This window comes from Odontomachus brunneus, unplaced genomic scaffold (genome assembly GCF_010583005.1).
Source record: "Odontomachus brunneus isolate Ranch 3 - 2012 unplaced genomic scaffold, Obru_v1 Obru_scaffold_119, whole genome shotgun sequence".
Lineage (NCBI taxonomy): Eukaryota > Metazoa > Arthropoda > Insecta > Hymenoptera > Formicidae > Odontomachus > Odontomachus brunneus.
The window spans coordinates 953,418-969,676 of NW_022639569.1; the positions used below are offsets into that span (position 1 = coordinate 953,418).

The following is a 16,259-nucleotide window of genomic DNA, read 5'->3' on the forward strand; positions in this document are numbered from 1 at the left end:
CTCTCTCTCTCTCTCTCTCTCCTTTTTGCCTCTCTCTCTCTCTCTCTCTCTCTCTTTGCACGTGCAGGTGCATTGTACTCGCAATCGCCAAAGTTGGGATCGCTCGCGCGTGGGAGGCTAAGAGAACCAGCTCAAGCTCGAGGAGACGGCGTTACAGCGCGCAATGGAGGCGGGAGAAGAAGGTTCTTGACTGGCTCCTAAGGTCAGGTCAGGCTAGGAGGTGGTATTTCGCCGACGGATGATCCGACTCTGGCCTTCACCCGCGCGCAACCCGTCTCCCTGTCCCCTCCTTTCCTCCCATTAGCATTCGCCCGACCTGCAGATAATTACATGGAGTTGTAACTCCGGAACCCTGGCACAGCGACAGAGAGGACGAGAGAGAGAGAAGAGAGAGATAGTGGCAGGACACGAGTATTTGCAATACCAGGCCGATCATTAATATCGACGTGACTCATAGTCCCGACCATGCGAAATTTATGCTCGATCGGAATGGTCGATTAAGGTAACCGCGTTCACATTGAGCTGTGCCTCGCGCGTCGTTTAAATTAAATCCGCTGACAAATCGACACAGTAAACGCACTCGGTAACAATTAATGCTGCGAAATGAACTCATTAGGCCTGTCCTTTTTAGTTGAGCTAGCATGCATCTCTTTGCCTTTAGAATGAAACAAGTATATTTATCCTTGAAAAGAAAAGGAACAATGTTCCAGTGCACTAGAATAGTCAATAGTTCAGCTGAAAATAGCAGACTTACCCGAAATCTTGATCCTACTTATAATCTCAGTATTTCACTTAACGCCTACTTTGATGTTCTGAAGTCTATATCAATCTTTTTTTATTCTATTTAACCCACTAGCTTTGTCGAGAGGTCTCTGTAAAACCTACAAGTGGCATCTTGTACGTTTTTTGCCATTTAGAGGCGCTAAATAAGACGTGTTCCATATGTATGAAACACCCAAGTCGAAATCTTGATTCTTCTTTTGACTTCATGATTCCATTTAACAGCTACTTTGATATTCTAAAGCCTATATCAACTTCTTTCGACTTTCTTTAATCCACTAGCTTTGCCAAGAGGTCCTCTTTAGAACCTATAAATAGTATTTTATATGTTTTCTGCCATTTGGAGTGACTAAATAGGAGTTTAGCTTCCATATGTATTAAACATACCCAAGTCAAGATTTTCATCCTACTTTTGATCTCATTTTGATCTCAATTTAATTTAACGGCTACTTTGATACTCTAAAGAGCCTATACTCCAACTTCTTTTGATTCTCTTCAACCCACTAACTTTTCTAAGAAGTTCTTTTTAGAACCTACAAGTAGCATTTTATACATTTTCTGCCATTTAGAAGCGTTAAACAAGACTTCAGTTTTCATGTGTTTTCCTTTCATGTATATTTTTTCTTTCGAATATATAGATGTTAGAAAATTCAGATCGATAGTAGAGCTAAAATTCCGGCTCGAATATCGATATCGCATACCCGCTGCCTGCGACTTGCTATTTTCGCTACGCGGAAACAGCGAATAATCAATTGATGTTGACGTTTCTGCGCCCTCGTCTCTCCTGGTCTCGACCTGATTCTGCCCCATCCCGTCCGGCTGTTGAGATCCTGCCGTCTTCTGCACTTAGTGCATCAGCTTGGATCTTTTTATTTAGTCGACGGAATGTCTCCTGCAGAACGCAATAACCGTTGACGGCTGAGAGTCGAGTTGATATTACCGGGGGTGTGTTTTAATCTAAGGCATATCGGGTGGCCCGCACGTAAGTGTGTGCGTACACACGTCACCTTACGAGCCAAGGGTACTTGGAGCAACTATTCGGAGGGTGAGAGACGAGACGCCTATATAGCCACTCGCGCCATTCGCCCGCCCCCTAAAGATTGATGGTGACACCGCAGGGGTGGCGTAAGTCATCCGCGTAGGCAAAAGAAAGTTTAAAGTTTCCCGCCTGAACATGCATCGGCCCTTAAATACCCTTAAATTTAATGATGTCTAAGATAGAGGGGTGGCGTGCTGCGCGCCATTCCGAACTTTGCCATTTCGGTCGCCGTAAAGTTTTAAATGCGCGGAAACGCGGCGCGGCGTGGCGCGAGCGCTTAATTACGAAGTGAATTAAAAGAAGCGAGATGCAAGTCGGCGCGGGCGTTTGATGGACAGCGCTCGATTAAAATATAAATCAGCGTCAATGTTCTCGGTCAAATCGCCGTTAACACGCGCTATAATTGCTATGACAATCTTTCACAACAATACTACGCGCGGTCAAAAGTATTAGTTATAGCTAATGATTATTACCGCGCGATATAACTATGTGTATTTGACAATAATTTATTTTAAACTGTGTCATTTCTCTGTCGTAACGCGAACTTGATATTATTGTACGCGCATATATGTTCATTGATAGAGAATTAGTTCCTCGTATTTAATTAATCGTTGTTTCGGCTTATTACGGTGAAATGGCGAAATTATTGGGTGTAGAACGCCGCATTATAATCTATATTTGGAGAGCATAATTCCCTTTTGTCGATATCGCTTGTCAGTGATATCGTGGAGTAACGAAACTATCCGTGCCCGATTGGGCACAGCTTGCAATATTTAAGCGATTCTCGCGAAGATCCCGAAATTATGTTGCAAAATTATGTGCTCGTGTTAGTGCCATATGTGGCGTGTCATCAATCCTGTCTGCAATAGGAATTCACTAATTACACGGAAAGAATGTTATAGTTTCATTTTCATACATTCTCTTCAAAATTTTATCTTATTCTGTTTCTAGCAGTGCACAAGAATAGATTATCAGTAAGATCTATCTTGGCAAGTTACATGATAAATTTTACTGGAACCATGTTTTGAAAACAAATGTTTTAATAACACATTTAATTTCCTAAAATATAATTTTAAAAGATCAAATATAAAGTTGATTTTTTACCTAATAAAAATCATTTATTTTTTTATATTTATTTTTTCATACACTAATATCTTGTGTTTAGTTCTTATTGACTCTACATCATTTTTTTTAATTTTTAATCTCAGAGTCTTTTGATTTCATTGTGCCTAAAATAAATAAGTAACACATATGAATAATAAATTACAGAATGTCGATCTATTTCTCAATTACAAGATTCTATGGTAATTTTTACTACAAAATTCTTTTCGTGGAATTGAAGAACCGAGCTTGACGGAGGTTGACAATTATTCAACATTATACGCGGAGGAAATGTTTCATAATTTATTTTTCATATAAATTCCGTTCAATTTTACCATGTTTCTAGTAGCACAAGAATAGACTGTCAGTGAAGTCTACCTTGCCAAAGAAGTTAGCAAATTTTTTAATAGCATATTTCACACAGTCTCTAAAATATATATATAAAATATACATATGAAATGAACAACGAATGTCAATCTATTCCTAGATTACAAAATTTTATAATAATTTTTACCATAAAATTGTAGTTACATTTAATTATTATAATCGGTCTCTTTCCATTGTTTCAGGTATGTACATCACACACTCCCAGAGCCGAAACAAATCCGTAGCAATAATACAAGCAACGTTATTGCGTAAGTTTGCCCAATTTACTTAACAATCAATTTCCTTTAATGCGTGAACAACTTTCAAGAATTTACGTTTATCTAACGAAGTGTATCGTCCAATATTCGAAAAGCAACACTTGTTTACTAACATTCTTTGAAAAGCTCAGGCTTTGTTGGCACAATTTATATCACGCCGATTGTATTAAAAACTTACGAAAAAGAGAGGCTTCGAGGCATAATTAAGAGATATTTAGTCGTCCAAATTGCCTCTTCGCTAGTTCAAACAACGTTCCCGCGATCAAAACAGGAAACGGGAAGCCCGCGGAATGCAGCAGCCGCGCGACCAATCTCGTGTTTAACCAGATGCACCGACGGCCCTCCAGATTAAAAGGCAACCGTAGAAAATCTGGCCTGCGAGCACGAGGGTCCTCGATACGAACACCGTAAACACTAGACGCGGGAATGTCCGGGTCTCTCTAACCCTATACCTGTCGCGACATACGGAAGGCGTCGGGAATAAAAACCGGAATGAGACCATGGCGCTCGCGCAACAGCGTCGAAGGACGAGAATCCTCTCGCGGGCTTACAACCTGTCCCGGGTCTACATCTGTCCTCGATTCCTTCATCAACGAACGAGGCCGCACCGGCGACGGGATCGCCGGCTCTCGTCGCGCCTGTTTACAAATTGACTCTATAAGGGGGCGGTGATTTCGCCGCAAACAGGATCAGCCGTTGGTATCCACGACATACGGTTAACCCGCCGATCGGCAGGCGAGGAATCGTTACGGTACGACCCCTTTCTTGGCGCATCCTTCCGTCCTGTTATGCTCCTTTTTTTCTCTGTTTTTTTTTCTTCTTTAAGGAGCCTGTGAACAAGCGTAACACGAATTTCCTGTTACCTTCTTAACGAGCTTTGAGCAACCGAAACAAACGGCGATGAAATTCGAAGATAGATAGGATACAATTTGTAGGGTCCTATAAATTAATTGTCCCAAACACTCGCACACGTATTTGGTTCGAACTGTAAGCGGCTAACAACTTCTGTGATTAACCGTAGACTCGTGGACAGAAAGGTTGTCGTAAATTTTAGAGTAGGTATCATACAACATTTTTGTAAACTCATTCGTCTTGTCCAATAGGAGAATTCCTGCATTGAAAAAACAAACTCTGCCATTAGGGAAAACAAAGAGTTCACAAACTCACCCCAACAATTACGCTCGTTTCTTTTCACGAGTGTACAGTGAGTTGCAAAATGGTTTAGGCACAATAAAGTTGGGAGCTCAATAAGCTATCAAAATTTGTCGACGAATTTATACAATAATAATATAATCCCTCGTTTACAGTCATGTATTTAGGACATACATTGGGAAAAAGATTTATGTAACTGAAATAGCAATCAGACAAAAAACTCGCGGACGAAAAATAATATCTCTGTTACTGTGACTGAAAACATCCGTCTGAACATTCAGCTGCATTAAAATTCAGTTGAAGTAACTGAGAGCATTTGGCTGAATAGAAACCTCCTACAGAAATCTTTTCGTTCGCACAAGCGAGTTTTTCATTTGATTTCCAGATAACAGAAAATTCACTTACACTAACGGAGTTGCCTTTTCCGGAAAAAAATTTTTAATTTTAGTAACTGAACAGAGGCCAGACGAAAAATGCGCTGACGAGAAATTATATCTTTGTTAATGTAACTGAATACATTCGTCTGAACATTCAGCTGCATTAAAACTCGGCTGAGATAACTGAGAATAATTAACTGATGAATAGAAACCTTCTACAGGAATTTTCCTGTTTCTACAAACGAATGTTTTATCTGGTCTTCAACAAAAAATTCAATTGCACTAATGTAGTTGTTTTCTGTGTGTACAATCTAAGTCTGTCAGAGCTGGACAACTTCGCACCATAACTTTGTTGAAAAGCAATCTTTGGGCGCCTTTTTTTCCACAGAGGTAGAGCCTAATCTATAAGATAACGGTGCAATAAGATCAAAATTTGCAAGCAGATTTGCACTGTTTTGAAATTTTCCCGAATCCTTTGCGAAAGTTGGCGATCGATTATTCGCTCAGGTCTCACAGAACCGACATTGTACGTGCAGGATTAATAATATAATAAAGGATACATAATAATAAATGATAATAACACCAATAACAATAATTAATAATATAATTACTGAGCAAGCCCATCAGTAACGGCTTTCAATTTTGACAGTTTGATGAGCTCCCAACGTCATTGTGTCTGATCCGTTTTGCAGGCCACTGTACACCGGCGGATCGTGAAAATGAGGGAATATTTAAATAGACTTCGATACTCCGTCATTAAATTTTTAAATTGCATTAATGGAATGAGCGAAATGGTACGATTATTCGCGGAAAACGCGAAATCTCGCGGTTATTTCGATGCATTCACGCGTAAGCATTTCCTGCAGCCTCGTGCGAGAACGCGACTGCTTTCAACTTGCTGCTCGCGACTGTAGATATCGCGCATTATATCGAAAGAAGCGTAAAATGCGCGGAGACTCGCAGACCATCGACGTATACATATCACTTATCTCTCGATACGCGCGCACTTACATTCGCAAGAACAGCTTCATCGAGAGGACGGAGTGGGCTGTGCGCGCGCGCGATCACGAAGTCCCGCGGATAATGCGGATAATCGGCTGTATCGTTGGGAAAACGTATCATTACGACGCGGATAAAGTGCATACCGGCGGGAACAATCTCGCAAACGTCGCTCGGCCCCGCGGAAAATCATCGCGCGCGTTCGCTCAAACGAAACTGCCCGCCAAATTAAAAATCACTTAGCGGTTAGAAAGCTCTAGGTATAATTGCGAAACCGGTTCCATATGCGCGTCTGCTATCCTTTCTCACGAGACTCATCCCACGCATTGTGCACTAGAAGCTCTCTTATTGTTAGACAAAGCGCGTTTGTATTAATGCCGCGTGTTCAAATCGCGAGAACGCGTTTCTCATTGCCAGCAGGAATCTTCATGTAATTTCTAACGCCTCGCCGAACAGCATTAATCAAGCCATTTATTCATTTATTTGTCCTCTGTCCAACAGTCGGTCGATCGATAATAAAGCAATTAACCCTCACATGGCACACATCTTAATGTGGTACGCTGGGGTCGTTTCCACTCGCACTTATTTAAATATTAAAGAAAAAGTTATAAAAATATGCAAGTCTGTAGAATAGAAGTGTGTTAAAGGAAAGATCGCAAATATCCTCTTAAGCATTTTACCTTATCGCGAATATAAAAAGAAACGCGATGAAATTATGAATTAACCTAAAAATTTGTAACTCTCTTATTGGAAATGTATTTAAGAAATTAATGCTCCAAGATTATCTTGTTGATACTTGAACTTTAAGAAGAAAATATTACTCATTTCAAAGGGTAGATTATACATAAGGGTAGAAAATAAATCTGAACTTTTTCAGTCAAGAGGCGAGTAAAATCATTAATAGTTGCAAGTCTTGACAATATTATTCTATTATAACACGGATTTTATTAAAATCATTACAAAGATTAATCATACTTGAATCTTTTTTTTCGCGCTTAAAATTTGACGTTACGCAAACCTTGATTACGTATAAAAATTATAACCAGAGATAAATAAGCTTAATTTTTCTTATGTATTACTAACTCAAACTACTCGACATTGCTCGGACTTCTTATACCTAGAACATCTAAACAGGAATTAGAAACAACCTCAAAGCAACTTTGCTTTTCTGTCATTTGATAGGTAATTAAAATACTACTGTATTTAAATCTCACATTCCGACCAATTATAATCTTCCTTAGCGTATAAACCAAAAGCCCTCATTTCACTAGCTTCTGCTTAATTCAAAATTAAAAGTCGAATGAGGTCGACCCAATATGCCAGATAAATCAATCTGAAGAGTTAATAATCACTCGTGAGATGTTTTGCGACACCTCGTGAAATTGAATTCCTTTTATAAATAAATAACGCAGAGTCGAATATCGGCGCAAAAGGTGTCCTCGTAAATGAGGTAAAATTGAAATTGGAAAATGTGTGTTCGAGAAAATTCACATTTCTATGCTCGCACGCGTCAGTCTACGTGCAGGAGTCACGGGAATTGATTTTGAACTCTGGAAAACTCGGGACTTCTAAGGAACTCGACGCAGCCAGGATTTTCCGATTGAATTGCGAATAGGATGGTAGTTTCCCAATAGGCGAGAATGAAATTGCTCAGTCATATCTCTGTAACGTTATTATATCGTGAGATTGAACGGAAGTTCTTAAGATCGCAGATTACTTTTTCGGAACAAAAGCATTGAGGATCCATGCAGGATGAGCAGATGCGTAGGTCCTGAACGAATTTGCGCGGGAATACTGTCAAAGATAGATTAAGTTCGATAGACGTTTCTAAATGGCACACGGCTATTCGCACTTTGTCAGCCCTACCGGGCGGAGAAAACCCGATGTTTATGCAGCCGGCTCGTATCCGCGCCATAAAAGATCGTCCGTGAAAAACAACCGATGCAGAACGCTCGGACACACTCCGTGTTTATGGAACCAATTTTCCGGCATCCGAGACAAATGACGTCCGCAGGCTCCACCAGCCGGCGGCAGAACGGAGTCTTCTTTTGCTGCTCCGATGTCGCACGATACTAAAGTTTTGTCGGTTCACTGAGTGCGGATCTTCTCAGGAACTGGAACCCCAATAGGTGTTTACAATGGCCTGCTTAATGATCGTCCTTCCCTGCTACACAAACGAATTGGTCCGTGTGACCTTAAGAAAACCTCCCATAAAGACGACGATCTTTTATGTTTTCGTATAGTCTCATGCACGCTTAGAAAGAACTTCAGTCGCAAGGTGCTATTTCTTGTAAAATCCCATATTCAAAGTGGAAACTCTTTACTCTGAAAGGGTAAAAGGTCCTTTTCTAGTAAAGTAGGCTATTAATTGGAAATCTACTAGATGTTATTCTAATATTTTTTTACTTTAGAATCAAATGTAATATATGTTTACACTCGAGATGGAGTGCCCTTCTACGCGTGACATGAGACACGCAAAATTTGTTGCTACTTGTACAAATTTCGTTTGAAATAAGCAAAGGTTATACACAAAAAAAAAGTTGGTTGGATTATTCAAATTTGGTGAAATAATGACCCACAGAAATTTCGATTGAAATTACCAGAATTATGTTATAAGTTAACAAAATTTCTGGTCAATTTGAACAGTTACAAGTTCTGGTTAACCAGAATCTTATTAATTTGATCTTATTAATTTGAATTCTGATAACTTCAACTGGAATTTCTGCGGATCATTCATATTTCACCAGACATTTGTTTAATCCAAAATAAAAGGCAAAATTTCTCTAACTTTAAAAAAATTTAAGTACAAAATACTTTCCTTTTAAAAGAAAACTTTTGAGGATTTATCTATAAAGAGTAAAATAAAATGTATGTATGTAAAAAGTAAAAATCTTTCTAGAATTTTCATATTCTACTAAGGATGAAATTATATTTTTTGAGTGCACGCACACGCATGAAAAAGTCGAATTTAATAGTAATTTAGTAGTTTCAAAATATTTCATCCACCTGTATAAAAATTATTATTATGCATCGCGAAATTCATATATCGGAATCATAATGAATTCATATAATGAAAGGAAATTTACTAAACCAAGAGTTTTAAAGACAAAAAGTCTGGCGAAATGTAAATACAATTATTTCTTCAAAGCGATATTTCTATCAATAATATCCATTTTCATTTGTACATATACATACACATATGAATTAAAAATCATACTATGCATGTAACGTAAAGATTACCAAGTAACAAACCTATAACAAAAAATATCAAATTACATTTAATGTATATTTTGTCAGAAAAATGCGACGGTTAAAATCGATGAAACAGGTAGAAACCGGCTACGGGTTTTGGAATGGACGAGCACGAGCGAGGGGACAATGAGGGTGGTCTCGTGACATTCGTCGCAGGCACTTGGAACACCTGAAATCACGACGGTCGGCACCAAGCCCACTGCTCACTAACGACTCAATCGAATACGCATAAGTCCGGCCAATAGGCGCTTGACCGGGTTGTTTGTTTTTTCAATTTTCTGCAGGCCCAGGTAAATACCGATCTCGACAATTCCACGGGCCATTTCCCGAGCTGACAGGGTAATATTAAAGGTCTAAGAGGGGTTAATTTTCACAGAGAAGAAGAAATTAGGATCGTCGAGCCGCAATCCAAACATTCCCGTCGGTCTAGTTCTAGTCGACCTAACCTTAGCCGGCCTAGGTCCTATCCTAACTTCGGACCGACGTCCTTTTCAGCCGGCCACTTCGAGGCCTCGTTCGCGAGAGTAGAAAGAGAAAAGAAAAGCTCACCCAGCGAGATTTTGCTGATCCAAAAGAACTCAAGAATGTACGAGCTTAGTCATAGGTGTCTTCCATCCAAAAATATTTCGGCTCGAAAACACAAAAGATGCCTCCTGTAGGACAATACAATGCACGCGCCGCGAGTGAAGTTGTTCGGTAGCTTTGGTCGGTTTTTGCTACAGCCGGATAAACGAAATCGTGGGATTTCCCATATCCATCCGCTCTAAACGATCCCGACGACACGTCCAGCCACAGTCGCCTCCTCGTGGAATCGGGGTAACACGCGACGACATCCGAGCAAAGAGAAAAAAGGGAAGCCAAACTGAGAGAGCCGTTACGTGACGAGAAACAATCGCTCGCACAGATCTCGGAGCAGATGCATCGATAGCGCATGCTGAATTCAGACGGGATCTGACGACACACTCGGCACGTCTCGACTTGGTGGAGAGCAAAAAGAAGGTAGTGTCGCGAACTCTTGAGAATTCTGGTAAAATTCCCGCCGAACGAGTTGCCCCACTTTCCAGTAAGACTTCTATCAATAAATCGCTCCGTGTGCTCAAAATCGAGGAAAAAGTGGAGACCTTTCCTTACTAACGATTCGACTATCTGACTAGTTTTCAAACGCGAAGTTAAAATACAGACCGTCTCGTTAGGAGCATATTACCGAGGTACTCCATTTCGAGGATTAATTGAGTTAACTCTCTCTCTCTCTCTTTCTCGTGCTTCGATCCTCTTGGGATAAACATGGTGATATTTTAATGAAACTTCGTCGTCGGTTCGTCGAAAAACTGGCAGCTTGTATGTATAATTTCTGACGTAGTTTACACGCGCGCGCACACACGCACACATATATGTATGCGCGACTGCACGCGCGTGTTCCGTTTTCCGGCAGGATTACGTGTCGCTCACGGAGCTCACGAAACTGATATGTTAAAAGGCGGCAAAAGCAATATTACGGAAAGCACGGGATGACCGCGTGTCACAATGTGTACACAAGTTGCACATGAGTTACACGTTCCACGGACTTCTGGTATGATCCTCGAGCCAGCGCCCACAGATGGAACACCGAAACACGACACTTCCTAACACAAACAGTTCCAGATGTGCTTTGAACACACGCGAAGCAGAAAACGTTGTATGCGAGATCTCACGCGTTAAGTGACGCCACGCCGGGAAGTTGTTTGACCAAACAATACTCGCGGTATCGAGAATAATTCCATAAATAGGCCGTCTCTCTGCTTTCCAACCCCGTTACTTTTTGTCTCAGTGCCACTGAGGGCTGCTGTCGCTTTCGCTATTTCCCTGCCGGGTATAATCGATTTTACCGATGTCGACGAACTCCGAGCGTTCGACTCTGATAAATCGTTTCACTCTGTTCTCCCCCCCCTCCCCCCCTCCCCTTCTCTCTCAGTTTGAAATTATAAAATCAACGAGAGACAAGAAGTCAGATAAACCGGACTCCAAAGTTAACTAACGGCGGAGGTGGAAGCTGCAATCGAACGGAATCCGACGCGAATCACACCGGGTCACTATATATCGGGAGATATGAACGTCCCGGCTTGAGCCGGCGAGAAATCGAAAGAGAGATTTTCGCTTCGGTGCGGGAGAAAGGTGATCGATGGCTGGAACGATTGGTATCGCAAGCCAACACGATACCCTAGAGACATTACACAGACGCACTCGGAGAAATTGCTAATCCCCTACATCACGGGACCCTCCGTACTCCGTTACAGCGTTACTCTTACGCCATCCGGTATACTCGGCTACGTGTCAGGAATTTCTCTTACCACCCTAAACGGCCATTCGCGCGCGACGGCTTGGGGTAGTTTATCCGCCGCAGTCTGCTCCATCGAGCGTCGTCGAACGGCGCGTTTCCGTTTCAACGAGAAATTCTATTTTGCGAAAATTCATCGCGTCGCCTTAATCAAGGTATAGAAATACGACTTACGAATTGTAAGTCCTTCCTACCAAAATATATGTATATATTCACATTTTTTAAAGCAGTTTATATTTTGTTTATTGAATAAGAATTGTTTATTGATAGAGAATAAATCGCTTTCAAGAATCTCAAGAGTCCTGAGAGGTATGAAATAATTTTCTATTAATACCTCTATGTATCTACAATGTTATTCTAATATTCTAACGATATTATTCAAAATTATGTCAAGCTTTTTAGGACTTTTAAAGTTTCTGAAGGCGATTTATTTTTATTAAAAACTTTTTTATTTTCTACTTTTTTAATTACTTACTAAACGTTTATTATTGAGATTGATTGAAAAAAAATGTATCTTTGAAGCTGGTTAAAAAGTTTCGTTTTATATCTCATATTCGTATTTTTAAGGGAGCAATAGAATTATTCAATTTTCAAGTCACCCGGACAAATCCGGGTAATGGCACTAATCTAAGAATCATATATATAACATAACCATATAGATAACATAGTAAACAAGCTATGAAAAATTTAATCTCAATATTTCTAACAATTTTCGAGAGTTATGGGAAAATATATAAACAAACATACATATATACCAAGACAAACTGAAAACCTTCTTTTTTCTTAAAGCACTAAAACTAAAAATCATAAGACAACGTAGTCGCAATCTGTTTCCTAAAATACAAATTATCAGAAATTATGTATTTATAATTATAATGAATTAACATAACACAAGATAATTAATCGCGTAGATTAATTAGAGGATTAATCTTCGCAGCCTCATTTTTTGCACAATCATCGCAGGCGCTTTCAAGATTGCGTTTCCGCATGATCTAGCCAAAGAGGGAGGGAAGCCGCCGGTATCCGTTTCAGCATTGATGATCTCGGTGTTTGACAACCCTCGCCCTTACTGCACGTTGTTCCGTCTGATCCTTCATCTTCCCTTAGCACATCTCAATATCACCCGTATGCGCGTGTATGAGTCAGTGCATCGCCTTTTGTGCATCGCCGATAACGCGGCTGGTGCACACACGCTGTGCATGCGTGAGCGGATAACGTCCACATCCGTTCGCGTAGCTGAAATCGGACGACTACGTTAACATCTATCATGGCACTCGCGAATATCGCATCCGAAACACTAACGCGGGAGTCTATTTAATCGTCCATCGACGGCAAACGCGCGAAATTAATCGCGCCTCATCGAAAATCCGTTTACCGAGCGCAATCGTGAAAAAATAGTGAGATACTCCAATGGACCGTTCGTACAGTAACATTGTGTACTTCTTTTTTTCGGAATAGCTGCTTCGATTCAATTTTTCGATGATCTAACAGAGTAATTTTAATTTCCAAAACGCAATGTAAGAAGCTCTCGAATATCAATTATCTATATAGAGAGAATTATATTATAGCTTCTCTCTTTTTCATATAAATTTTCTCTAATTTTATTATGTTTTCAATAGTCCAAGAATGGATTGGCATTTAGGCCTATTTTGCTGGAACATAGTAAATTTCACTAGAAACATAACAGATAGATAATTTTATGTTATATTTCAGCAAGTGTTTTAGCAGTATATTTTAGTTCCTAAAATATAAATAGAACGTATGAAATGCAAGGATAGTGAATTACTGCAGAATATCGATCTATTCTCCTCGATTACAAAATCCTAAAGTAATTTTTATTATAAAATTCTAATTCGTGTAGGGTTAGAAAGCCTATTAGAAACGTGAATTGGATGTAGATGCGCGCATTTTATTAATAATTATATATAAAAAGCTTTATTTTTTAGATGTTATTTATTTATTCATTTTAGTTTAATATTAATTGTTTTTTATTTTAGTATTATAATTTTTTTCTTATTTATTTATTTAATTTTATCTATTTAGACATTATAATATGTCTTTAGCACATAACAAATGTTTCATTTTTACTTTGGACAATTAGTTGTAATGTTCTTTCTTATATATTGACTCACACTATCGGATCCTGCAAGTATTTTATTGTAATTTCTATTTACCTGATTTATTTCTGCGTTTCTTTTTCTCTTATTTACGTTGAGAAGAAACCAAAATAGTAGAGAAATGCTTTTAAAGTAAAAGCATCTAAAATTATTTTCGTATAACTATTAATAAACTAATAACAATTGATTCGACATGAAGAGCGATTTCGGTTGCTAAATAATTGACGTTCGCGAAAAAAGGACGAGAAACACGAATACGGTACGTGAGAATTTACTCGAAGAAATTGATCAACGTTGTTATTTAATAAAAGAGTTCACACCTCTCATAATATATTGCTTTCACTTGTTCGATTTGTCTTCATTCGTCTTCATTTGTACGATCAGAATTTTTTTCCTCCGTCGACGAAGTCACGGATCTGTGTTTGCGCAACAGTCGTACAACTGGGAGCTCCCTATGTGTTCCAACGACAGCGGCTGCGATACGTCGACGCGACGGGATACACGGATTTTTCACGCGCAACTGCGTTCCCATAAGCATCATCGTGCTTCTTTCTTCGGCTGGAACGGGGCGAACGAACGCGCCGCTTCTCCTTGCGGTGCGGCATGGTGTAACTCATCAGCGGCATGTACAAAGCTGCCAATAGACGTGTCGAGATAATGCGAGAGGGGAGACCGCGGACACTTTTAACCGCGCGTGTTTGAATAAGCGCTCCCCTAATTCCTTCGAGCACCGCGACGACGCTCGAGTGCCTGGAAATATGACAAACACATTTGTGTCGCTCGTACAGAGCGAGACGTACGATCCGAGAGTGGCAGATGTCCGCTCGTATCGTGTCTGGAAGCGGGACGAGTTCTTTAACGTCTGTCTTATAATTGGACCATTAAATTAAACAGATAATTACCGAGATTTATTCCATGTTTTGTGCAAAAATCCACTTGAATATCAACAAATACGATGGTCTAATGTCCATCATAGTTCATAATAGTTATTGAAACTCGTCCCGAGTCAGGTACTTAAATTTAAAAAAGTTAAAGTTTTCAGTTATATATCATGCGGTTACATATATGTAACTGTCACATATACATCATAATTCAAATCTATCTCTGAATAAAAATCTAAGTGTCTTACATGACACAAATTTAAACTGGACACTCAGATTTTAGTTCAGAGTTTCTCTGTTAAATCATGCAATTACGGATATAAATTTTACAGATATTATAATTTAACTGGAAACCTTGAATCTTCTTCCGAATAAAAATCCGAGTATCTTATGTGAAACAACTCTTAAGTGACAACTATTAATATGTCTCTCAATTAATAATTGTTACTTTGCCTCATGTGTGATACTCATATCTAAATTAGATCTGTGCTTTTCATTTAAATCGCATAATATACGTAATATTATATTTGCAATCGCGTCTCCACTAAAGAACTTACATCTAACTTCAAACTAAAATTCGAATATTACACGAGGCAAGTTTCAAATAACGATTATTAGTACGGGCTTTAAACTTGTATCAATGGTTATTACTTGAAGTCCGTTTCAAGTAGAAAATACTTAAACTTAAATTCAAAGTGGATGGAAGCTTTTCACAGTTGAATCACACACTTAAACTGAAATACCACATATATCATAATTCAACTGAAAAGCTTGATTTAATTCTGAATAAAAATCTGAGTATTTCAGTATCTGAAATCAGTTTCAAGTGACAACTGTTAATACAGTTCTAATTAAAACTCTTTTAACCCTTTGGAGCAAAAATCTCGTGATGAGACCATGAAGAAAAGTAAAAAATATTTGAGGTTATAATTTGCCAACATTAACATTACAACTTCATAAAACTTCTCTCAGAAGAAACAGCAAAAGTTACACAACTTAACTGCAAATAGAATACATACGAGATTATTATACCTGAGACTATGATTTGGTTTTAATAGGTGATTTCACGGTGAAACCACTGTGCTCCAAAGGTTTAAGATTTAAACGAGTCGCAGAATCCGAGCAGACGCGAAAAAATCGTCGAATGAAACGTTAAAGTCTAACATGTATCGCATATCGGAATAACAAAAGCGCAGGAAATTCCGCAACATCGGCTTTGTCGAGATTTCTTGCTAGATTAAAAAGAAGAGGGAAAGTACACAGTATTTCGGTTGTTAGCAAGTGAGAAAAAAAGAAATCCGCGGCCACTCGGAGCGAGCGGCGGTCAGGTGGTCTCGTGTTTTTCGGCAGAATCGCTTCGATCGTATCACAGAGCCCCGTGCATCGACTCGGTGCCGATGCAAAAGCGCACGAGTTCCAAAATGAATTATTAAAACGTGTCGGCCATATCTTTTTCCCCCGCGTTATTTATTGCTTGTCATCGCGATCTGAAGCGGCATCACGGGGTGAGCTATGAAACGCATCGAACTTTCCTCTCGCGGCTGATTGAATTGCAAATAACTGCGCAGCCTTATTTAATTAGACAAAAGAACCCAACCGCGCG

At 39.4% G+C, this 16,259-nt stretch overlaps 1 protein-coding gene across 4 annotated transcripts in view; it reads left to right on the top strand.

The window, feature by feature from the left end:
• The window catches only part of LOC116849590 (teneurin-m), a 967,489-nt gene that overhangs the window by 850,367 nt on the left and 100,863 nt on the right, over window positions 1-16,259 (top strand). For 2 of the 4 annotated variants that reach the window (XM_032826903.1, XM_032826908.1), the window contains one exon: window positions 3,490-3,555. The exons of the other annotated variants lie outside the window; for them this stretch is intronic. In XM_032826903.1, coding sequence (XP_032682794.1) covers window positions 3,490-3,555 — 66 coding nt within the window. The remainder of the gene's footprint in view (window positions 1-3,489; window positions 3,556-16,259) is intronic. 4 annotated transcript variants of the gene reach the window in all.